The 26815-nt window shown below is 36.8% G+C and overlaps 1 protein-coding gene across 1 annotated transcript in view; it reads right to left on the bottom strand.

Moving 5' to 3' along the window:
* Positions 1 to 10633, bottom strand: part of FRK (fyn related Src family tyrosine kinase) — a 107517-nt gene extending 96884 nt beyond the window's left edge. The window contains exon 1 of the mRNA XM_015082834.3: positions 9745 to 10633. Coding sequence (XP_014938320.3) covers positions 9745 to 10115 — 371 coding nt within the window. The 5' untranslated portion in view covers positions 10116 to 10633. The remainder of the gene's footprint in view (positions 1 to 9744) is intronic.
* Positions 10634 to 26815: the final 16182 nt, after the last annotated feature.

The following is a 26815-nucleotide window of genomic DNA, read 5'->3' as shown; positions in this document are numbered from 1 at the left end:
TGACCCCTAAGTATTTTTCCCCCAGAAGTAGATTAGAGTCATTAATTTCTGGGACCTGGAAATTATACTCTTATGACTATGAGTCTAACCAAAAATTGAGACATGAACAATTCATTGAGAAAAGAATGCAAAATGCCCAATGCATGAGTGAGGAAACTCATTAGATATTTCTGGTAGGTAAAAAAACAACTCAGAGAGCAACTGTTAAGAAAAAAAGTTGGCTTTGTCAGCTGCTCTTTAAAAGATCTGAGATTTATAGATAAGCAAACATTCATTTAATTATTCATTTACCCAGCCAATGTTCATGAGTGCTTATTGTGCACAGGTACCACACTAAGCTCTGGGACCCAGGGCAATGGCTCCTTTCTCCACCTCCCACACCCAAAGTGCATAGTCTCGCAGAAAATGGATAAGCAATGATGATAAATGTTAAAGGCTCTAAGCAGGAACACCAAACCTAGTTCAACACGTCAAGAAAGGCTTCAGGGAGAGAAGAACAAACAGAATGAGACTGAAGATGCGTGAAAGTTGCTCAGGACAAGAGGAGGGAGAGGTTTGCAGGCAGGACAAGTCTGACCATGTGGATGAAGCCCAAGACTGCAGGTGATAGAAAGTATGGAAAAAAGACTAAAAGATGTTCAGCATATGAAACCTGTTCTAGGGAAAGAATATTGTGAGCTGAGGCTAGAGTGGAGATGCACAAAGTATGATCTATTTAGACAGAAGTAAATGGGGAGCCATGCAATTCGATAATAGGTAACATTTATGAAGCCCTTATTATATGTCAGGTTCTCTGTGGTGTATGCTTTTTGCACAAATAATCTCATTTATGTTACATAATGACCTTACAAGATAGATGTCATTTTCATTCCTATTTTACAAATCTGAGGCAGAGGGGTCAAATAATTTGCTCAAGTCATGACAGAGCCAAACTCCAATCTAGATCAACTGGTTGCACAGCCTGTGTTCTTAAGCACATAAAAAGCAATTAACATTATATTTCAGTTGAAACTCTGTGCCACTAACATTTGGACCTAGTTAAAATATCCAGCAGAAAAGTCCAAAGATTGCTCTGATTTTTATTTGTGACATAGTGGTATCTCATTGTGGTACTGAGAGTTGGAAAACCCAAAGGGAATTTTCTGAGCTGATAATCAGGCAGTTAGTTGAAGTAAAACCTTGTTTGTTTATTTGTTTGTTTGTTTTCTCTTGGGAGCCTCAAGACCTAGAGGACAAGACATAACAGCAGCTTAACAAAAGTTAGCACTACTTTACTATATAGAAGTTTGTATCTACCTTGACAATGTCAATTTGGTGAGAAGCTTGACCTTCATTTATCAAAAAAATAATACCAGGAAGGGCGCCTAAGTGGCTCAGTTGGTTAAACACCCTACTTCAGCTCAGGTCATGATCTCCTGGTTCGTGGGTTTGAGCCCCACATCAGGCTCTGTGATGACAACTCAGAGCCTGCTTTGGATTCTGTGTCTCCTTCTCTCTCTGCCTCTCTCTCTCTCTCTCTCTCTCACTCTCTCAAAAGTAAATAAACATTAAAAATAAAATAAAATAAAAACATCAGGATGTATCTACAGAGACAAACTATACATTTGAAGAAATTCTCTTGAACAAAAACCAATTTGAAAAACCAACAGAATATTTTTCTTTCAAAAAATGAATTTGATTAAGTTGAAATCTAGGTTCTAATCTTTAGGATTGAAGCATAGCAGCTTATGTGTTATTTCACTCACATAAAATTTTTTCCATCATTATTAACTTGTTGAAAACCTGAAAAGAAAAATCAATACTGTTACTAGAAAAGAGTTTGAATGGCATATTGCAATTGAAACTTTCAAAGTATTATCAATTTTCTTAGAAAAGATTAAGAAGCGCCTGGGTGGCTCAGTAGGTTAAGGGTACGACTTCAGTTCTGGTAAAGATCTCATGGTTCGTGGGTTCAAGCCTCACATGGGGCTCTGTGCTAACAGCTCAGAGCCTGGAGCCTGCTTTGGACTCTGTGTCTCCCTCTCTCTCTGCCCCTCCCCCGCTTGCACTCTCTCTGTCTCTCAAAAATGAATAAACATTTAAAAAAATTTTAATATATATATTATATAAAAGAAAAGATTAAGAATTGGGTGCCTAGGTGGCTCAGTTAGTTAAGCCTCCAACTCAATCTTAGTTCAGGTCTTGATCTCAGGGTCATGAGTCTAAGCCCCACACTGGGCTCCAGGCTGGGGAAAAAGCCTACTTGAAAAAAAAATAATAATAATAAATAAAATAAATTAAAAGAAACTAAAAGATTAAGAATTATTCCTATTAACTTTAATGATTCCATACCATGTCACTTGATTACTTCTCAAAGATAACTTGAAATACTGTAATCAAATATTACTATCTATCAATTACTTTAAACTATTAATTACACTTAAATTTTGTGATTTTAATGCAGTTTAGTTGGATCCTCTTTTCCTCACTTCTATAACTTTGCCATTATTCTTATAAAATTTATTTTAATTTAGCAGTTACCTATCATTCGTCCCCAAAACGGTGACAATGTACATAAAAATTCGTTATATAACAAATTATGAGAAACACAGTTATGTTAACATAAACATAATAGTTATACTAACATGAAAAACCACATTATATCTGAGATGTAATGTTTTATAAATTAATTATTTTGGCACCATATTGTTATTTCACAATAAAGGATTAGGAGAGAAAACATCATAATTCTACTGGTAATACAGTCACTTACTAATACATTTTTCTAATTAACTTAAATTATTTGTCCTAAAATTCTTATTTCGGATTTATCTGAAACATTTACTTTGATAAACAGCTATATGTATTCTTATAATACATTTTACTTTTATATGGAAACCTCTTTTCCACTTAGCTTCTAAAAGGATGGTATTTAAATATATTTTGTCTTAGTGGGGAGAAACTGAAAATGAATAATTTTCATTTTCCACATATATCCATTTAGTCTTCCCTGAAAACTATCACAAAGGGAAAGAAATAAATGATCTGGAAAAAAGAACAATTATAGGATGAATTGCCTGTCGGTGATTTTCTAGTGATTTAAACTACTCAAAGTAGATATGTCAGATTGGTTTGTGAATATTACGATGCCTTTGGTATAGCCACTGTGGAAAATAGTATGGAAGTTCCTCAAAAAATTAAAATATAAATATTGTATTATCAAAAAATCCCACTAATGGGTATTTACCCAAAGAAAATGAAAACACTGATTTGAAAAGATAAGCACCCCTATGTTTATTGCAGTATTATTTATAATAACCAAGATATGGAAGCAAGCTAAGTGTCCTTCAATAGATGAACAGAGAAGAATAATGGGGTGTGCGTGTGTGTGTGTGTGTGTGTGTGTATGTGTGTGTATATATATATATATATATATATATATATATATATATATAATGAAATATTATGCAGTCATAAAAAGATGAGATCCTGCCATCTGAGACAACATGGATGGACCTAGAAGGTATTATGCTAAGTGAAATAAGTCAGACTAAGCAGACAAATACCACATGATTTCACTCAGAAATGAAATCTAAACAAAACAAAATGAAAAACAAATGAAAAAATAAAAAAACAGAATCAGACCTATAAGTACAGAAAACACACTGATGGCTGCCAGAGGGGAGGAAGATAGGGGTTGGGCAAAATGGGTGCAGGGGAGTGGGAGATACAGGTTTCCAGTTATGAAATGAATAAATAACAGGGATAAAAGACACAGCATAAAAATATAGTAAATGGTATTAAAATGGGGACATATGGGGACAGATGGTAGCTACACTTGTAGTCAACAGAACGTAATATATAAACTTGTCCAATCACTATCTTGTACACCTGCAACTAATGTTACATTGTATGCCAAATTATACTTAAAATCTATATATTCTGATGCCTGTATGTATGTATGTATGTATTTATAATAATTTTAATTTTTAAACCACATTGTTACTCTACCTTTAACTAACAAGATCAAAAGGTGGCTTCATTTCTCAGCTGAGAAAGAAGTCTACAGATACCTAGTTTGAAAATAACTAGGAACACTATGTACAACTTGTATTGGATAGTTATTAAATTTAGCAGTATTCAAATAACCAAATAATGAGGCTCCAATTCTATTTTTAAATGGTGGGGTAAAAGAATTCTCTTCCTAAGAACATACCATTTTATTTCTTAGTATTTTCTTCAAGCCAAACAATGGCAATGACTGTAAGTTAGATGAAATTTTGACATAACTCTAGTTGACACATTAAAAAGGAGCACAATTAGGAAAATATGTCCTAAATGGATAGAAAGAAGTTCTCTTACCTTTATACTTCATAAAATTCTAACACTTTTATTTCATAGCATAAACTACCAACAAAATTATAAATTACAAATATTTTTTTTCAAAGCAGTTCATAACATGATGAATAGGAGAGGAACTGGAAATAATCTGCCTTTACGTGGTAATAATAGAAGGAGAAGAAACTTTTCACTAAATGCTTTCCCACACTTTTATACACACTTAACAATCAGGCAAACAACTTTTTAAACCCCCTGTAGATAAATGATGCTACGTGTAAATTACACAATTGCTGATTATTTTGCTTTTCATCACTATACTGCATTAGTTAAACTTTTTTACAATAAACTCATAGAACTTAAAGCCATTGTTCTTGGCTTGAAGATTTATGTGTAATTTCCATACCATTATTTTCTGGATGAACTTTATTATCTCTAAAAACACTGCGAATAAAAAATATAAAGGGAGTTCTGAGTAATCAGACACTAAGAGTAAGGGTTTTGAGAAATTCCATGTTGAAATGTTGAAGAAAAACACTCATCTATGAAAGAATCTAGGAATTCAAATTGAAGATGAGGTAATACAATGATTCTTCCTAGAGACAAAATAAGTCATTAAGAACGGGCTTATTATATCACTTAACGTAAGATATTCAGAAAAGGTAAAGCACTTCAAAGTTGAATAACAACCAAGTATTAAATTGGTTTATCTTTTAACAATACTATAGTTCTTTTTTTAACATCTCTACTTCTTAGTATTAAAAAAAAAAAAAGCCAAATGCTAAAACTTTCAACTGGTTTGCCCTGACACTAATAACTCCAAAAGTATTTGCATTGTTTTCTTATTATGACAACTCAAGAATAAAGACACAAACAAATGAATACTAATAGGCATTGTGTTTAACTAATCTAATTAGAAATTAGATGACTTAATTCTCACTGGTTTCCCATTGCCTCTAATCTCACATATGTAAATGTAAATAATAATCTTAATACTATATTCTGAGCTCATCGTAAAAAAAAACAAAACAAAACAAAACAAAAAACCTACATTAACTTCCACAGTATTTGAAAGTAAAAAATGAAGTATAACTTCGAAAAACTCAATGAAAAAAGACATTAAAAGACATCTTTGTGTAACCCCCCAAGTATTAAGGCACTGTGTGGGCCACTCGGACACTTTCACTCATAAGACTGTTAACTGCTTAATTGTTAAGTTAAAATCACCACTACCTGAAATGGACTAGAATTCTAGAGGTGACAGCTCCATGCACTAAAAGTATTGAAGGAATTTAGCCTTTTGGTGGCAAGCACCCTCATTAACAACCTAGGATCATAGATGAAGGCCATGGTGTACACTTGAAAGAAAAGAAATGGCCTGAACTAACCAGGAGGCCCAGTGGCAACATCTGGGCAACAAGTTTTTATTCCAGTGGATGAAGATCCCAAGATATAGGTTGGTAGTGACACATTGGAACACTGCTGAGAACAAATTCCAAGAGGAATGAGGTCAGGAATTATGTGCATCAAAGAAAAGTATTCTTGGTTACAGATAGCCCATAAGAATAAAAAATAGTCACAAAATTTTAGTTGTCTTATTTTGTGTTTGTTAGGCAAATAGAATCCAAATAAGCAAGGACACTGTGCTTGAGCCTGTTACCCAGAAAGTTATCACTTTTGAATTGCTTATTTTATTTCAGTTTACTTGCTTTCCTCAGCATTGTCTGTCAAGTATGTAGCTAAACCACTACATATGAAACATTAAGAGCTCATGTTCCACAAAAAAAAAAAAAAGCTCATGTTTCCAGACAATCAGAGAATCCAGAGATCTGGGTGAAATCAGGGACCTTACAGATGAGCAAACAGAGATCCTAAGCAGTAATACGAATTGAATGTATGTAAAATTAGTACATTATGGTTTTCAGAGAACGGGTCTCTCACTTCTTTGGTTAAGTTTATTCCTAGATATATTATTGTTTTTGGTGCAATTGTAAATGGGATTGTCTTCTTAATTTCACTTTCTGCTGCTTCATTATTAGTGTATAGGAATGCAACAGATTTCTATGCATTGATTTTGTATCCTGCGACTTTACTGAATTCATTTATCAGTTCTAGTGGGGTTTTTTTTGGTGGAGTCTTTAGAGCTTTCTATATATAGTATCATGTCATTTGCAAATATAAAACTATAAAACACTGATAAAAGAAATTCAAGATGACATGAAGAAATGAAAAGGCATTCCACGCTCATGGGTTGGAAGAACAAATGTTGTTAAAATATCTCTACTACCCAAAGCAGTCTACACATTCAATGCAACCCTTATCAAAATACCAACAGCATTTTTCACAGAACTAGAACAAGCAACCCTAAAATTTGTATGGAACCAAAAAAGACCTCGAATAGCCAAAGCAGTCTTGAAAAAGAAAAACAAAAATTAAAATAATATGGTACTGGCAAAAAGCAGACACATAAATCATTGGAATCAAATAGAAAACCCAAAAATAAACCCACATTTATGTGGTCAATTAATCTTTGACAAAGGAGAAATGAAGATACAATGGGAAAAAGTCTCTTCAACAAATATTGTTGGAAAAACTAGACAGCCACATGCAAAAGAATGAAACTGGACCACTTTATTTCACCATACACAAAAATAAATTCAAAATGGATTAAAGACCAAAATGTGAGACCTGAAACCATAAAAATCCTAGAAAAGACCACGGTAGTTATCTCTCTGACACTGGCCCTAGCAACATTTTTCTAGATATGTGTCCTGAAGCAAGGGAAATAAAAGCAAAAATAACCTATTAGGACTACATCAAATAAAAAGTTTCTGCACAGCAAAGGAAAAAATCAACAAAACTAAAAGGCAACTTAGTGAATGGGAGAAGATATTTGCAAATGACATATCTGATAAAAGGTTAGTATCCAAAATATACAAAGAATTGATACAACTCAGTATCCCCCCCCTCCGCCAAAAATCATTCAATTAAAAATGGGTAGAAAACATGAACAGAAATTTCTCCAAAAAAGACACACAGATGGCCCACAGACACATGAAAAGATGCTCAACATCACTCATCATCAGGAAAATGCAAATCAAAACTACAATGAGATATTACCTCATACCTGTCAGAATGGATAAAGCCAAAAACTCAAGAAACAACAAATGTTGGCCTAGTTGTAGAGAATAAGGAACCCTCTTGCAGAGCTGGTGGGAATGCAAACTGGTGAAGCCACTGTGGAAAACAGTATGGAGCTTCCTCAAATAACTAAAAATAAAACTACCCTAAAATGTAGTAATCATACTACTGTGTACTTACCCAAAAAATACAAAAACACTAATTCAAAGGGATACATGCACTCCTTTATTTATTGCAGCATTATTTATAATAGCCAAACTATGGAAGCAGCCCAAGTATCCATCAATAAGTGAATGGATAAAGATATGATATATGTATCTGAGATATATGTATATATATACATATATATACATATACATGTATATGCATATATATACATATACATGTATATACATGTACATATGTATATATATACATGTATCTCATACATTTATATAATGGAATATTATTCACCCATGAAAAGAATGAAATCTTGCCATTTGCAACATGGCATGGATAGAGCTAGAGAGTATAATGTAAGTGCAATCAGTCAGAGGAAGACAGGTACCATATGATCTCATTCATATGAAATTTATGAAACAGAAGAGAAAAGCAAAGAAAAAAAGAGAGACAAACCAAGAAACAGACTCTTAACTATAGAGAACAAACTGGTTGTTACCAGAGGGGAGGTGGATGGGAAGATGGGGGAAATAGGAGATGGGAATTAAAGAGTCTGCTTATCATGATGAAAAAAATAAATAAATAGAATGATAAAAATATTAGATTATGAATTCAAGGCTCTAGTATTAATATTCTAGTATTTATTTGTCTAGTGTGCATATGTTTTGCTGAATTTAAAACATACATAATACCATACATTATCATACCATATCCATAAATCATATAGTAGTGAAAACATAAATGCACATAAGCAAGCATTTGGTGAATAAATAAAGATATTTCCTATAGATTATCACAGAAAATACATGTTCAAACAGATGATTTTCTCATTTGAGAATTGATCAATTCCATTCATCAAAAGTCTAGATTTCAATTCATTTCTATTTAGGCATAAAATAAGACCCCCCCCCTTTTTTTTTTAAACACATATAGGTTCCTAGTGTTGGAAAGAATCTCAAAAATTACCAACCTTCCTTTTGTATTTGTATTTGAGTTTGGAATGCAGCAATACTGCCTGATTGGCACTTCCTTGCCATTTTATTCCTTAGGCCAGTAAAGGATGCTGCAATTCTCATAAAAAAGAGAAACATATGAGAAAATAAGTGAATCCTCAGTGGTTCCTCTACCAAGATACATTCCATAAAATAAGTCCTGGGAGACATTCCCAGTCTTGGGTTTCACTGGAACCAGGCAGTAACAAAGTTAGGGCCAGTAATAGTCCCCAATTGCTTCTCAACCCACCAAACCTCAAGTATCCATTGTCAAGACTGTGCTTTATCTACTTTATGTTCAACCACCACTAGCATAACCTACCCCTCCTCCACTTACCATGCCTCTGCTGTGCCTGGCACTTGCATGGATGGATGGATGGGTGTATATAAAATTTTCCTCTGTGGGTCCACCATAATCATACAATTTTTTTTCCAAATATCAGATTAGTCATTATCTCCTCCTCTGGGGAAATACAGCCATTATATTTTTGTTTTTGTTGTTAAAACTTACTAAATATCTATAGCTGGTCAGTTTCTAATCATAATAAAACCCCAAACTATCACAATTTGTGTAGCCTAAGTCCATATCTGGAACTCAAAGAAAAATGTCTAGTCATTATTTCACTGGGAAAATGCAGTGAAAAATTAGCATCTTCTAAATGCTACCCTGATGTTAATTGGCTCTGTGTGTGTCTAACAGGATGAAAAGGGATTAAAATTAGAGTTACGGTTGGGCGTTGATGCTTCAAAAGTTTTAAAAGAGAGAGAGCTGAACTTTAGATTTGAAGGTGTGATTTATATATATGATATACCTGCAAATGAAATGCAGTTCTTTTAAAGTGAGACATATTTTACAGCCAAAGAAAAGGTAGAGTATTAGATGCACCATTTGTTAATGTTGATGAACACCCAGGGCCCACGGGTATACATATGGTAATAGAAGTCATTTCAACAACAATTACCTGCCAGTTTCACTCTTAACAGTAAAGGTGTGTTTCAATTAAAAGGTTCTTGCCAGTACTTCCTCATACTTTCTGGGTAGCTCTTTGGAAATTAGGGGGTTGCAGATAAGAAGGAAAACTCATTACCCGCCCTCAGAGAGTTGAGAAATAAAGTATGGGTTTGTACTACTCACAGCTCTGCCTGCAGGCTCCTGTCCTCAGCCACATAGTTAGAAGGAATATAGCCCTGCAGCAGCTGCCCAGAGCTATCTACCCTTTTCTCCAAGTGCCTGGCGAACCACCAGCCCTCCTGGGAAGTGTCCAGGACTTGGAGCTTGTCGCCCGCAAGGAAGCTCAGGTCCTCTGCAGTCCGAGCCTGGTAATCAAACAGAGCCACAAAGTGGTGACCACGGCTTCTCCTGAGCTCCTGACTCTGTGACCTGCAAGCATCAGGGGAGCAGCGGGCCACTGGGTTCTCAATCACCACCGGCTTGTCGGCCTCCTGGAACAGGCATGGGAGACAGGGCTTCAAGTACGTCAAGAACCTCACACAAATGTTGCCCATGGTGCCCTGGGAGGGAGGAGAGGAGAGGGGGCTTTTCCCTCTCCTTTCAGTCTCTGCAGATCCACTCTCTTCTTCCACCGGGCAACTTGGAAGTCAGCACCAATTCCCCTGGCTTCGGAGAGCTTGCAAAGCCCTGTTTCACAACAATGGGGCAGATCTGCCTGCGGCGAGCCCCGCTTGGGGACACTCACCTGCTTGCTTTTGGTGGCCAGAGCGGCTGCCCTAGAGCAAAACTGAGCAGGAGCTGGGCAGCCGCTCAGGGAAGATGCCTTTTCTTCTGGTCTGCTTAGGAATCCCACAGCAAAAACAAAATTAAGAGGGCTTTATTTAGACAAATGTCTGGGAACAGAAAAGAGTCATCTTGCTTTACGTCCCAAGGAAAAGTTAATACGAGAAAGAGGTTAACACCAGGTAAGATCACATCTTGCCTCTTCCAGGAGCTCTCTCCCTGCTTCAAGTCCGTCTCTGTGGTTTGGCCAGTCCTGACCTCCGCTGCTCTTTCCTTTTTGCTAATGATTAACCAACCAGCTGAGGTTACTGCCTTTAACATCCTGAGCTATGAGCAGACTGAAATAATTTCTCCTTACTTCCTGGTTTCCTTTTGTCTGTGATTTAAAAGAGATTCCCGGGCTCTCTACCTTTCCTTTCCCACACCCAAAAGAGACCAGCGCCCTCATCAGGGAGCCAAACTCTTAAAGCAGCTGCCAAAATCCATACTCTTGGACAAACAGACTAGCCCAGGGAGGTTTTTGTCTTGCTATGTTCCCAGCACAGATTTGTTTCCCCCACATAGATGAGGAGGATTATTTTGCCGCCATAGGGGAAATAAAAAGGCTAATTAAAGTGTTTAGGTATTTGTTATTGGACAAATAGCAATTGGGAAAGAACCATTGAGTTCCTACCTTTTTTCATCACTATGAATAGATTTTAATAGCTTCAAAATACATTTACAGTCTGGAAAAATATGACAGCAGCTGACTAAAATGCTGAGAACCTGAAACACTGCTTTTTCCCACAGAGACATTTAATTTCCCATCTCTTATGTACTATTTCTGAAACACACACACACACACACACACACACACACACACACACAGACTAGGGGACAAGGAGAGAGAAGGAGAAGAAGGGCCACATGTGTGCTACTGCAGGGACTCTTTCTGTTCAACTTTGGCCTCCAGGTCTACATGAGTTCTTACTAAATTCTTTGGCAGGACCTCAGGATCTAGTGAAGCTGAGATCAGGACAGCCATCCTGACAGGCAGTGGGGTTTGCTCTACTTCCCCTTATCTGGGAGAGCTGTCTCACAGATGTGTGCCCTGGATCCCAAGTACAACTGGGCAAAGAGTTTGAATGGATCAACCCTCCACCATTTTCACTAGTAGAGAGCACTCTCAACTCATTTATGATGTGTCACTTGTTTTCATATAAGGCACTTATTAAAAAGGTACACTCTAGGGGTGCCTGGGTGGCTCAGTGGGATAAGCGTCCAACTTGGGCTCAGGTCATGATCTCACAATTTGTGGGTTTGAGTTCTGCATCAGGCTCTGAGCTGACAGCTCAGAGCCTGGAGCCTGCTTCAGATTCTGTGTCTCCCTCTCTCTCTCTGCCCCTCCTCTGCTTGTTCTCTCTCTCTCTCTCTCTCTCTCTCTCTCTCAAAAATAAAAAAATAAACATTTTTTAAAAAGTTCCATTCTAAAAAACAATCTCTCTAAATGTTGGCAGAGCCTTGAACTGGGCTAACCTAGCCCCAGAGCAATCTCAAAATTCCTGTTCTTTGTCAAACAGCAAGGCATTTTTAGTAATCAGAATAATCAAACTCAAGGAAAAAGGAAAACAACAATAGGGAACCATGGTTTCAGCTCCATCCGCTCTAGGCTTGTACTAAAATCAGGCATTCATGGTGGACAGATCACTTGGTTAAGAACAAGATCTCAGGTCACATTCCCAGGTTTCTCTGTCTTCAGAGTTAAAGTAGAAGTACCATTTTAGCAGGAAAAGAAGAGCCAAAAGCTGAGCCAGTTTTGGTTGTATGTTTGTGATATGAGACCCAAAATATTATTCTGTATATAAAAAGAAGAGAAAGTGACAATTACATAATATTGAGAAGCCATAAGAATGTTTGGTTTCAAACACAACATTTATCGTAAAAGTGAAGGATTCTATCAATGCCCCTAAACAGAGGCATAGGATGCTATAGTCTTTCCAGAGACATCTACATGACCCACAAATAAAATGAGATTTGGAAACAACCAGAGAGAGGTATTTAGAACCAATTTGTAAGTGGCATCTGAGACTTCAAAAATTTGAAGTTTTTAAATTTGAATATGCCTCCATTATGGTTATGACAAGGCTTTCTGGAAAAAGACAAAGTGGCAGATGTGCACACACAGTCACTGAGCTAATGAATGAAATTGGAAGAGCGGCTGACCATCCAAAGATGTCAGGTGAGCAATGGTCTGAGAAAGCAGAGCCAGGGGTGTTTTCCTTGTGTCAACAGAACCAGAACTCTGCAGCCCCCCAAGCATGAAGCCTTGAAGTCATCTTTTACTGTCCCCCTGGTTTCTCTAAGCTAATCAATCACTAAATTCTGCTCAGTCTTCCTTTTCATTTATTCCATAAACTTTTTTTATTCCTTCTGAATGACAGCTGGGTACTGGACCAAAAACAAATAATAAAAATAGAATATTCTTCCTTAGATTATTCCAAAGGTATCCTAAGCAGTGTCCCTTACTCCAGCTTGTCCCCTACCTCTGACTCACCTGCATACAACTCCCAGAGCAATTTCTACAATAGTAATAATGCTGGAGGTGATATGTGTGCTAGTAAAAAGCAGCTATCAGGTTTGAGGGCTTTCTATGTACCAGGCACTGTGCTAAGAATGTGACAAATGGTATTCATTTAATTCTCAGAAAATAAAACAATAATACCTATGAGAAAGGTAGTTTTGCTGTTGCTGTGGTAGTGGTGATGGTTGTTTTTCAATTTCAAAGAAGAAACTGAGGCTTAGGGAGATTAGGTAACTTTCCCAAGCTCCCATAGCCACCAGTGACTGCACCATTAATAACATCCTGGTCTCCATCTGTTTCCAAACCCTGAGATTGTAACTTCTCACTTTTGATGACTCCAAAAAGAAGCTAATGTCATTCTTCTGTGTCAAATCCTTCTGGACCCTCTAATGTGTTTGGAATAAAGCCTAAATTCTTTAGCAGGACACACACAAACGGGACAATTCTTGTTTATTTCTCCAACTTCATGGCCCTTCACTGTTGCACTCAAACCCTGTGATGCAGGTTCCCCAAGCAGCTAGCTCCTGAAGCCCTCTTTCCTGCACTTTTATTTCCCCCTTTCCCTACTCCCTCCCCCCATGATGATTTCCTTGTGATTTTCTCAGGCTGGATTCCATTGATACCTCTCTCCCACAATAGAATAGAGTCTCCTACTCTGTGTACCCCCAAAACCTGACACACACTTCTACTTGGTTGAACTGTTGAATTCCACTTGGTTCTCTTGTGTGCTTTTCCCCATGAGAATCATGTTTCCTTCTCTGAATCTTCAGTGCCTTGCACAGCATCCAGTATGTAAGCAGTAAATACTATGTATTTGAGAAAGAAAGAAAGAAAGAAAGAAAGAAAGAAAGAAAGAAAGAAAGAAAGAAAGAAAGAAGAAAGAGGAAGGACAAAGGAATACAGAAGGGAGAAAGGGAAGGAAGAAGGGAGGGAAAGAAAAAAGAAAACAAAAGGAAGGAAGAAAAGAAGGGAGGGTGGGAGGAAAGAAGAAAGAGAAAGAAAGAAAAGAAAAAAGAGACACCCCATTGGAGTCCCACTGGGGTGAGAGCAACATTATGCAAGTATTCACAACTTAGAGCAAAAATTCCTTAGTGTGAGAAGGGCTGGGAGCCCAGAGGAGAGTGTGACTTTCTGTCCTTTGACTCTATCCCTCTTTCCTCTCTTACAGTTTCCTGAATGTCAGATTCCTTTGCTAGCCTACTAGACCAGTTTTCTTTCCTTCAGCCAATCTCCCTCCCATCCTTGGAACAAACTGCTACCATGATTATCTTCTTAAATTACTCTCCTGCACAATAACCTTCATCAGATCTCCACCGCCTGGAGGATATGACTTGGAATTTGAGGCTAAAGAATTTGTATTTTACCTGATTTTTATCAGATGTGCCCTTTCCATACCCTCCTTCCATGACGGCCTTCCTGTAGCCCTCCCACTCAACCACATTGCTTTACTGTGTCTCCTAACATGTCTTGTCCATTCCCACCTCTTCCTACCTCCTGTGTCATTCTTCTGCTTAATATTCCTTTCCCTCCCAATAGACTCCTGCCTGCATTTTGAGATCTTAATAAAAGTCCCACACCTCCTCTAGCCCTTCTGTGTCCATTTCTGCCAACATAATTTTCCCTTCCCTCAAGTTTTTCTAGCTTATGCAACCCCCATACCCAGCACCCATACAACATGAAATGGATTTCACCATGCTCCTGTATCCTATGTGCTGAACACTGCAACAGAAAATCCCACAGCTATTCAATTTTATACCAGGAGAAATTAATGATCTCCAACTCCTGCTAAGCCCTTAACGCTGCTCAACATTCTTTTATATGCTAGTCTGGTCAGCTGCTGTTCCCTTCATTTTCCTCTAAAACTACTGTAAATTTTCCACCATTCTTCTCAGGGTGTCTGTGGATACCCTCTTTCTCTGATGATGACCTTGCTGCAGACATTCACAGAAATCCCCAATATATTCAGCATTAACCAATTCAATTTCCTTTTCTTGCATCAAAAAAATGTATCTACATCTGTAAATCCTTGCACTTTCTTTCCTCCTCAGACAAAAGCTTCTGCCGCCCTACCCAATTTCCAGTTTATTTTTCCTTACTAATAGAACCTTACTTTTACAGAAGTAAAAGCTAGAGACTACATTTCTCAGCCCTCCTCACAGCTAGGAGTGGCCAGTAAAAAAGTAAGCAGAAGTCCTCAAGTGGGGTTTCAGGAAAGTGCCTTAAAGGAGCTGGACTTAGCTGGGAGGTCAATTCTTTTCCCCTTTCCTCTTTTCTCTTTCTGCTTGCCTGGAACTCAGATGAGATGGCTGGGCCTCCAGCAGACATCTTGGACCATAAGGTGACCTTAAAAATGTAAAGAGCAAAAAGATAAAAAGAAGTTGTATCTTAGGAGTACCTACCTTCAGACTTGTTTGCAATATGGGAGACAAATTATCTGTTATCTACATAGGAGATAATTCTTTTGACTCTTTATTATATGTACCTAAGACTGATTCTAATCGATATGCTTTCAGTGACAGAAAAGATGGTTAAATCTCCTGTCCCGTGCTCTTGGTATTATTTCTTTGTAGTGTCTGATCCATCAATTAGCTCTCTTCTTGCCTTTCTTAGTTGGTGCCTTCCTCAAAGCCTATAATCAAGCTTAAGCCTCTCAAGCATTAAAAAGAAAAGAATAAAAGAAAAAGAAAACAAAAGAAAGGGGGGGAAAGGAGAAAAAAGAAAACAATTGTTAAATCCTTTCTCCCACTGTAGGTACCACCCTGCCTCTCTCCTTCTTTCTTCAGCCACATTTCTCAGAGAATAGTGAATGTTCCCTCTTTCCCATTTTTCTCTTCCTTTCCCCCTTGGACTGCAATCTGGCTTCACCTCACGCTACATCAATGAACTTGGTCCACTTGATGTCACCAACATCTTGCGTTTGCCAAATCAAATCACTCCTTTTCCATCCTCATTCCATTTGACCACTCTTCACTGACAAAGATTGTTGTTTTAAGCCTCTTACAACACTGTTTTCTTGATTTTCTCCTTTATTTGACAATTCTTTTCAGTACCTTGCTGGTTGGTCTTCCTCCACCTATCCCTCAGAATGAATGTTAACTGGGAGCCTTGGCTAGAAACCTTCACTGGGTATACATACCACTGTGTGGCCTTGCCCTCTGCATCTATGGCTCTAATTGCTGATAACTCTCAAACCTCCACCTCCATCCCAATTTGATCTGTTGAGATACTAAACTGTATAATTATGGTCGATACAGAGTGCAAAGGCATTTCGATTCCAAATTAAACAGATCCAAAATAACATTCATTATGATTCTCTCAAAACCTTCCATTTTTATATTTTCTCTGCCTCAGTCAAAATCATGTCAAATTAGAATCTTAAGAAGCACCCTAAACTCCTCTTTTTTCCTTACCCCCTTAGCTGATCAATGAACAAATCCTAAGAATTAAAACTGTTTAGCATCTGCTCTCATTATCTACTTCCTCTCTCCCCTGCTGATACTACCTGAACTTAACACGTTTGGTTCTTTCTGACTCTCTAATAATCTTCCTCTTTCCAATCCTGTGCTTCTCCAACGATCCTTCACTCTGTAGGCAGAGTGTTGCACCCTTTTAAAAATGCTTTGATGAAGAGAAGAATAAAGTAGGAGTAATCAGTCTACCTGGTATCCAAGATATTACATAGCTTCGGCAATCAGGATGGCAATCAGAATCGTCAGAAGAACAGACAAATAGACCAGTGAAATAGAATAGAGAACCCAGAAAGAGACCCACACGAATATGCCCAACTGATTTTGGACCAAGGTGGAAAAGTAATTCAATTGAGAAAAGGTAATTTTTTCAAGATGGCACTTGACCAATTGGACATGCACAGACAAAACAAATGAACTTCAACCTAAGTCTTATATCTTACATAAAAATTAACTCAAAATATATAATGAACTTGAATATAAATTGTACAACGATAAAACTTTTAGAAAAAACATTTAAAAGAAAATCTTCAGGATCTAGGGTTACACAAAATGTTCTTAGACTTAACACCTGAAGTACTATCCATAAAAGGAAAATTCATAAATTGTATTTACCAAAAGTAAAATTTTTGTTCTCAAGGGACCCTGTTAAGGGGAGGAAAATATAAGCTACAGACTGAGAGAAGATATATAAAATATTTGCAAATCATGTATCTGACAGAAGACTAATATCTAGTCTACAAAGAGCTCCTCAAATTCAACAGTAATAAAACAAACACTCCAATTTGGAAATGGGTACAAGATATGAACAGACATTTAACCAAAGAAAATATACAGATGGAAAATAAGCATATAAAAAGATGTTCAGCATCATCAGCCCTCAGGAAAGGCAAATTAAAACCATGATGAGATTATCACTACACACCTATCAGAATGGCTAAAATAAAAAATAAGACAACCAAATGAGGATGGTAAGGATATGGAGAAACTAGATCACTCACATACTGCTGGTGGAAATGTAAAACGGTACAGTCACTCTGGATAACAGTTTGTCAGTTTCTTAGAAAACTAAACATGTAACCACCGTATGAAATAGCTGTTATACAATTAGACATTTATCCCTGAGAAATGAAAATTCATGTTCATACAAAACCTTGTACACAAATGTTTCCAGCAGCTTTATTCATAACAGCTCCAAACTGAAAACAACCCAACCGTCCTTCAGTGGGTGAAAGGTTAAACAAACAGGGCTATGTACATACTGTGGAATACTGTACAACAATTAAATGGGCCAACTACTGATATACACAGCAACCTGGATCATCTGCGGGAAATTATGTTAAGTGAAAAAAAGCTGATCTCAAAAGGTTACTTATTGTATGATTCCATTTATGTAATAACATAAGACATCCTGAAATGGCAAAATTATAAAAATGGAGATTCCATTAGTAGTTGCCAGGGGTGAAGGAGCAGGTGGAGGTGAGAAGGGAGTGGATAGGACTATAAAAGGATAACATGAGGATTTTCATGATGATGGAATATTCTGTATCTTGGTTGTATCTATGCAATATCAGAGTTGAGATATAGTACCATGGTTTTGTAAGATGTCATTATTGAGGGAAGCAAGGCAAAGGATCCACAAGATCTCTATTATTTCTATCAAATACAAATCCACAATTATGTCAAAATTAAAAGCTTAATTTAGGGGCACCTGGGTGGCTTGGTCTGTTAAATATCCAACTCTTGGTTTCGGCTCAGGTCATGATCTCATGGTTTCATGGGTTCCAGCCCTGCATCAGGCTCTGTGTGGAGCCTGCTTGGGATTCTCTCTCTCATCCTCTCTCTCTGTCCCTCCCCCATTCATGCTGTTTCTGTCCCTCTCAAAATAAATAAATAAACTTAAAAAAATAAAAATAAATAAAAGCTTAATTAAAAAAGTACTTAATTTTTTAAAAGGCCTCTCATTACCTTGAGGATAAAGGCTATATTTTACAAGGCATGCAAGGCGCAACATCACCTCACTCCTGCCCAACTCATTCTATTCCACTCTATATCACTCAGAGTTCTTAGCAAACCAACTCTAGCTAAGTGTTGCTGAAAAAGAACCTACTGAAATAATTCAAGTGGTTCTGAGTCAACAGTAAATTTGAAGGACAAGGCTTGTGGAAGCCAGCAGAAATAAAGCTGTGTGGCCATGCCCAGCCTCTGGCTACAAGGACATCAGGTCAGTGAGGGACTACTGCCATTAAGGATACTGGGCACTGCCACTGGCTCCACACTGTCAGCTCCACTACCACTGGATATTAGATGGCACTGTCCCCTCCAAAGCATCTCACCCCAACTCCAATTGTTAGGGTTCAGAGAGACCTTTCAAAATGGAAGATGGGACTTTGCCTTCTCAACTCATACAGTGGAAGACTCTCCACACATAGAAAAGAGACATCCTAGAAAGCCATACAAAATTAAAATTAAAATCTTCAACCCATATAGTTTTCTTCCAAACTCTTGCTGTGGGCTCATATAAGTCTTAAAGTCCCCAAATGTGCCTTGCTTCATCACACACATTAACCTTTGTCCAATCCTCCCTTTTTGCCTGGTATGGCTTCCCCCCATTCCTCTCCCTTTTTGTACCCTAGTGTCTTCCAACTTATTGGCCAGATAAATATAGGTACTTGTATAAGAGTCAGAGAAAGTGTCTCCCTCCTTCGTTCTTTTCTGACCTGTTTATTAAACAGAATTGACCACTTCCTCGTTCATGTTCCCCACCAGATGCGATAACCATTTCTACATTTAGCTCATACTTGTCTCACCCAATAGATTCTAACACACTTATTGTAGCCTTCATTAGTTTCCAATAACCAACACAGTGCCTAACATCTAATAGATACTCAATAACGCATGCTGAGAGTGAACATCATTCATCTAAAACACAGACTATAATATCTTAAGTCATTTAATATCTGTTTATGTGTAATTGTGTTGTTTCCCCCAAGCACATTGCTCTGACCTTGAAGATAAGTGTGTGTCTCGCATTTCTTTGCATCTCAATCTAGAAAGCCATGCTATACAGAGGACCTCCCGACTTCCACTCTTGCTCTGCCACAATCTACTCACCAGATGGCAGCCAAAATAATCTTTAAAGTATAACTCAGGGGTGCCTGGCTAGTTCAGCCAGAAGAGCATGAAACCCTTGATCTCGGGGTTGTGAGTTTGAGCCCCATGTTGGGTGTAGAGATTACTTACATAAATAAATAAACTTAAATATATATATGTCAGATCTGTGTTTTTCAATAGCTTCCTATTCACTGGAAATAAATTCTAAACTCCATAACTTTAGGAAAATGCCCTGCTGGCCTATCTCCTGCCTATACCTTCCAATGTCATCTCCCCTTTCTCCTTCCTTGGCTCTTTGTGGTCCATCCACATAGTGGCCATATTTTTGTTCTCTGAGGAAACAACCAAGGCCTTTTTCTGACCAGTGACCTTTTTTATGCGCCATTCTCCCAGCCAAGAACACTCTTGTTCAGACCCTTCATGCAAATCTACCTTTTAGTTCTTAGCCTAGATAATACAGCCTCAAAGAAGGGTAACCCCTCTTACCCTCTTAGGTACCCCTCTTAGGTACCCCTAACCATTGAACCCAGCTTCTCTTTTTGAGTGTGCTATTGGTTGAATTGTGTCTCTCCAAAGAGGTATATTGAAGTCCTACCTCCCAATATGTCAGAGTATGACCTCATTTGGAAATAGGATCTTCTTGGCAAAACTCAGGTTCTTCCTTTGGCTCAAATATAGCCTGGTGCGCTGGGATCTTTGATATGTTTGATCTTAGTTTCCATCAGTCTCTCATTTAGTTATCTTCAGTGGGACCAGACACTGGCCCGACACCGGGCAAAACAACAAGAATCTGTTAGAATGAACTAAAGAATATGAAATAGATTATGGAGAGCTCAGTTTATATATGAAGAAAATGATGATGAGGAAAAGGGACAACATTAATATTTGAAGCACATGGTGACAACTTAATTGTAAATTTATCCCAGTTTTCTCAGCCAAAGAGTAGAAATGTTCAGATTAGAGAAAGAGGATCAGACATATTTGCCTTGAAATCTAAGAGAAAGCTATGATTATCATTAGAAGCCAAATGACTCAAAAAAAAAAAAAAAAAAGAATGGGTGCCAAAACTTCAATTTCTTTCTTCATATAGAACTGCTATTATAAGGGGGAAATCTTTCACATGCAGCAGCATTTAGGAGATATCAAAGCAAACGCTGTATCTTATTTTATTGCAAGTGGTGGTAACCCGCTAAAACTATTGAAGGACATGAACTGTGAGCAAACCAGCATGCCATAACTGAAGCATCTTTCCTGACCAATGATAATGGACTACTTTAGGCATCAGCCAGCACTGAACACTGGACTCATTCTGTTCTTTCTAGAAAGTGTGTTTTCAATTTTAAAGAGCATAACCAGGAAACCCTATTTCTCACAGTTCAGAAACCAAGCCTTTTTCCTTCAGTGAACTACTCGGGTGAATTTCTTTATTGATATGAGTTCCCTTGCTTGCAAGAAAATTAACTCAGCTTTGGAAAAGAAAAAAAAATTCTTTAAAGCTCTTTGTTTCATTCTTTGGCACTATAAAATACATGAAATGGGCATAGTACATCTAGATTTCATAAGATATGGAAAAAATATTCTAAAGAGATCTGCAAAGGGGATTAGATAAAGAACTTGCTTTCCAAAAGAACTGACTATTCTTATATACACAATCTCCTAGGAACAGCTGATAAGCCTTTTCTAAAATGGAGATAGGTATCCATGGTTCACCCAGGTGGTTTGTCCTTGCCTGATACTTCATTAATCAAAGTTCTCATTTATCCAGCAGCAAAATTATTGTAGCACAGGCACAGCTTCAAGATACTGCACCACAATAAATAAATATTACAATAAAGCAAGTCAAATTATTTTTTTTGATTTCTCAATGTATATAAAAGTTGCATTTACACTATACTGAACTCTATTAAGTGTGCAAGAACATTATCTCTAAAACAAAAAACTTAATTTGAAAACTTTATTGCTAAAAAATGCTAACCATTATCTGAGCTTTCAGCAAATCATAATCACTGATCACAGATCACCATAACAAATATAATAATAATGAAAAGTTTGAAATAGTGTGAGAGTTACCAAGATGTGATACAGAGACACAAAATGAGCAAATGCTGTTAGAAAAATGGTGCTGATAGACTTGGTTCATGCAAAGGTGTCACAGACCTTCAATTTTTAAAAAAGGCGCTATATCTGCAAAGCACAATAAAGCGAAGCATAATAAAATGCCTGTATCTGCAAAATTCCAATAGCATTAATAAAATCCTAACCCGGGGTGGGGGGGAGAATATAGTCATATATCCAATCAGCATTTTCCAAATAAAAAAGATATGCAAGAGGTTTATTTCTGTTACTCAAGGTTGTAATTTTTTTTTTTAATTTTATTTTAGAGAGAGAGAGACAGCTTGAGCAGGGTAGAGGAACAGCGGCAGGGGAGGGGCAGGGAGAGAGAGACAGAGAAAGAGAGAGAGAGAGAATCTGAGAATCCTAAGCAGGCTTCATGCTCAGCACAAAGCCCGACATAGGGCTTGATCCCACGACCCTAGGATCATGACTTGAGCTGAAATCAAAAGTTGGACGCTCAACTGAGAGCCACCCAGGCGCCCCCAAGGCTGTAAAAATTTTAATCATTACCAAAAACAACAAATGTACTGGCTCTGACTCCTGACTTATATGTACATGATTTTATATAGAAACAAAAAGATTCTTATAATAAACTTCCCAGATTTAGAATTTTCCAATGTTCATGCCAAGTAATTGGGCAGAACTTCAAGAATTTCCTGTTCATCTGGGCTTTTTTTTTTCTTTTCTTTTTTTTTTTTTTTTGTCTCTTGATAAGTGGTATACTTTATATATATATATATGGGACTATCCCTAAATAACCACAATCAGGTTTCTACTATTCACATTAATGGTTATTGTTTAATTGTCCTCATGTTTTTAAGCATTTCTTTTCACTTGTTTCTTAATTTAAAAAAATCTACTATCCCCATAAATTCCTACTGTTTAAAGTCGAGGTTAAAGAAATATTTTGGTTAACTTCAAACAAAACCCTCCAACAAATTTTCAAAAATAATGAAAGATTCTTTAGGAAAGTTAGTTATTTTTTTCCAAATACTTGGCATTTTAACAACTAAGCTCATAATAATTATGTTTTAGCAATGTTTATATTGAAAATCCCCCGTTAAATCATTTATATGTATAGCTGTATATGGCACGGCAATTTACAGACATGTAATTGGTGTCATTGGTGTCTGGGGCCTTGAAATATAATTTCAGAAATGTAAGGAAGTCTCAGGGGCTTAATGTTCCTTGGAGAACCATCAAAGTAAATATGTTTAGAATATAATAAAAGCCCATTAGAAGGTGGTTTTCATTTCCTCAGTTGAGGTTAAACCAAGTGACACCCTGTCCCTCACATACAGAATGATATATAGGTATTTGGTTTACTGTAACACCAAAAGCCTATAATCTGTGTACTATATTCATCTTCAGAAAAGAGCATTCATTACAGTATGGTTAACTGTACATATTTTTACATCTCCTTGGTTAATGGAAATGTCAGAATATTATATGCTCATATATAAAGAGTGTATATGAATGGAGTTACAAATCCATTCTACAAGCCTAGCCCCAAATGTACAGAATGTGAGACAAACTTCCCTCTTTTTATTCTCTGCTTGGGCTCCCGGCATAAGGTCTGTTTCCAGCTACTGTAGGTCATCAGCTAAAACTCTATTGCCCAGTTCGTGTCAGATGCAATCAGAATTTTGTCCAATTATAAAACCACTCATCCGCTAGTCTATAAAAAACAACTGTGTAGAACACTCGCGTTTTAGAAGATTAAACCATATGTTATTAATGTACCTGTTGATGGAAGCACAGTTTAGTGACTTACAAAACAGTGGTCTTTTAGCAGTTATTTATTTTAGTGGTCCTTGGAGCTTACCTCTTTTGCTTCACTGAGTCAAGTATTTACTGAGCTCCTACCGTGTGTCAGGCACTGGGCTAGTGCTTGGGGATGTAAAATTAAATAAAATAAGCATAGTCTCTCCTGTGTAAGGACATTATTGCAAATCAAAACTGTGACCACATAAATACTGTCAGTGCTGAGGGAGTTACAGATCTAAATAAGATATAAATTTGTTTGGAAGGAATGTCTCCATCTTTGACTTCCACTATAGTTTTCTTCTTCTATAATTTATTCAACACATGATCATCAAACATTGCCTACAGGCATGGTGGTTGCTGTTGAGAATGTTGACATGAAAATAGATACAGTCTGTATCCTATATAGAATTTATAAACTAGCAGAGGAAACAGTATTAGATAAATGCTTACAGAAATAATTAATAACCACTTCCTAAGAGCTATGAAGCAGAAATATCAAGTGCTAAGGGCGCCTGGGTAGCTCAGTTGGTTAAGTGTCCCAACTCTTGGTTTTGGCTCAGATCATGATCTCACAGTTCGTGAGTATGAGCCCCTCATCAGGCTCTGCACTGACAGCATGGAGCCTGCCTGGGACTCTCTCTCTCCCTCTCTCTTTCAAAATAAATAAATAAATAAAAACTTAAAAAAAATACCAAGTGCTATAAGAGGGCTATTATACTCTATTATAGAAGAGTCTTTAGATCTATACTTGTTTCATCTTTGTATCACCCACAGAGCTTAGAAAAGCATATTGAAAAACTTGACACTTAAATGAATATTTGTTGAGTGATTGAGCCCTGAATTTGAGAACTAGGTCAGAAAATATCACTCTTGAGAAGTTAAAATATTAATCAAAATGACTAGATGTGGTATTTATTATTGTTGTTCAAGGATATTTCCAGTTCTCCTCTTTCAAGCACATGGTAGAATTGTGCTTTCCTATTCCTTTGAGGATAAGCATGACCATATGACTTGCTTTAACCAATGAAATGTTATTAGAATTGATGCATATCACTTTCAAATGAAAGCCTTTAAGAGGAAGTGTACAATTAAATGCATTTCCTTCCCTTACCATGACAATAGTATTCCAGATGAGGGGTGATCTATTAGCCTACTTCTCTGGCTGAACAAAACTGGGAGCAGAGCCTAACGAACAAGACAGGTACATATAAGCTAATTGAGAAATAACCTTTGTTGTTTTAGACCTCAGAGATTTTAAGGACTGTTAAGGATCACAGCACTTAACCCTAAGTGACTGATAACCTAGATAAAGTTAGACATCTATGGAAAGTGTAATGGGAGGAAGAGGAGGGAGGAGACACATCTAGAAGAATACAAAATAAACCGCTGGTAAGATTAGATTGTTTCCCAAATCTCAGCAAAACACTTACAGGGCTCCTTGAAAAAGGAAATATTCCTTTCAGATGGATCCTAGAAAATATGTTTATCATGAGAAAGTCTATTATGTAATATAGAAGGATTTGTGTGTATATGACTGATAAGTATTGAAAGAGAAGAGTGGATAAAAAGAATGTATCTCTACCATACTCTGATTTTAATCACTTTTTTTAATGTACTAATTTATTTTTAAATTTACATCCAAGTTCATTAGCATATAATGCAATAATAATTTCAGGAGTAGATTCCAGTGATTCATCCCCTATGTATTACACCCAGTGCTCATCCCAACAAGTGTCTTCCTTAATGCCCCTTACCCATTCAGCCCATCCGCCCACCCACAACCCCACCAGCAACCTTCAGTTTGTTCCCTGTATTTAAGTCTCTTATATTTTGTCCCCCTCCTTGTTTTTATATTATTTTTGGTTCCCTTCTCTTATGTTCATCTGTTTAGTGTTTTAAATTCCACATATGAGTGAAGCCATATGATATTTGTCTTTCTCTGACTAATTTCACTTAGCATAATACCCTCTAGTCCCATTCATGTAGTTGCAAATGGCAAGATTTTATTCTTTTTGATTGCCAAATAATACTCCATCATGTATATATACCACATCTTCTTTATCCATTCATCTGTCAATGGACGTTTGGGCTCTTTCCATTCTTTGGCTATTGTCGATAGCACTGCTATAAACATTGGGGTGTATGTGCCCCTTTGAAACAGCACACCTGTTTCCCTTGGATAAAACCTAGCAATGCAATTGCTGGGTCATAGGGTAGCTCTGTTTTTAATTTTTTGAGGAACCTCCAAACTGTTTTCCAGAGTGGCTGCACCAGTTTGCATTCCCACCAACACTGCAAAAGAGATCCTCTTTCTCCACTAATCACCACTTATTGTCACAGAATTTTTGTAAGCATGAAAAAGGCTCCCACTCTAGAACATATTAGATGAAGTTATCATCAGCTTGGTAACACTCAATTTCCTTGTCCAGATTCTGTATTCACTAAGCAACTTTCTCTGTTTGGGATTCCTGAATGTATCTTATTATCTCTGCCAAATATACCTGTTATTAGGAATTAACAATTTGGCATATATTTAATAAATCATTCTCCTGTGAATATAACTAGAATATTTTTAATAAAATTAGCCATTTGGGAATAACCTGTTTTTTTTTAAGTTTCTAAATATGCATTATTGAGAACCAGGCCCTGCATCAGTGTTGATTCCACTAAGGCATTGATGCTCCAAAACACTCAGTCTAAAATGGCTGTCGGCCTTATGTGACACAACATTTAGTGCTGAAAGACAACATTGTCATTGTCTTAAATAGCAAGCATGACTGGAAAGAGCTATATAGGCTAAAGTTATGAGAAACAAGAAACATTTACAATACTAATCTTGAGTTTAAACTTAGACATGATACAGACTTTAAACAAATAAATGATAAATTGTTAAATGACTGCTGTCACATGCGAGGCAGAATTTTTAAAAATAATCTTGCCAAACTAGACTATCTTTTAGGATTTAATGTATTTATTTTTTGGCATTTGTAAAATATTACCATTATGAATATTTTGAGAATTGCTAGTTATGTATTTTATGAGAAAAACATTATTTCTGTATTTTATATGGTTCATAAGCTTAACCAAATATGTAAGTATAATTTCATTATACTCAAGATCTTATTTTCTTCCAGTTAAATATATTTTTAATTTTATACATAGAAATATAATAATGGGGCAAGAATTCATGTAACAGAAATTTGATGTGCAATGAACTTGACCACAGAAATATCTATTCTCCTAAGCAATGGGTTTCAATAATTATTCTCAAGTATATGTCCATATGTCCTCACTATACTGGACAAAGTCCAATGGAAGAAAATCATAGTCAATGATTTAGAAAACGTTAACTGGAAACAGAGAGATGTATTGAATTCAACATGAAACAAAATGCATCAATACAATAAAAAAAATTAAAAAATCAAGTTAGCACAAATCACTGTTGAAA

This window comes from Acinonyx jubatus, chromosome B2, assembly GCF_027475565.1.
Source record: "Acinonyx jubatus isolate Ajub_Pintada_27869175 chromosome B2, VMU_Ajub_asm_v1.0, whole genome shotgun sequence".
NCBI classification, from domain to species: Eukaryota; Metazoa; Chordata; class Mammalia; order Carnivora; family Felidae; genus Acinonyx; species Acinonyx jubatus.
The sequence above is the reverse complement of the archived record's forward strand: the minus strand, read 5'-3'. Positions and strand labels throughout refer to the sequence as shown.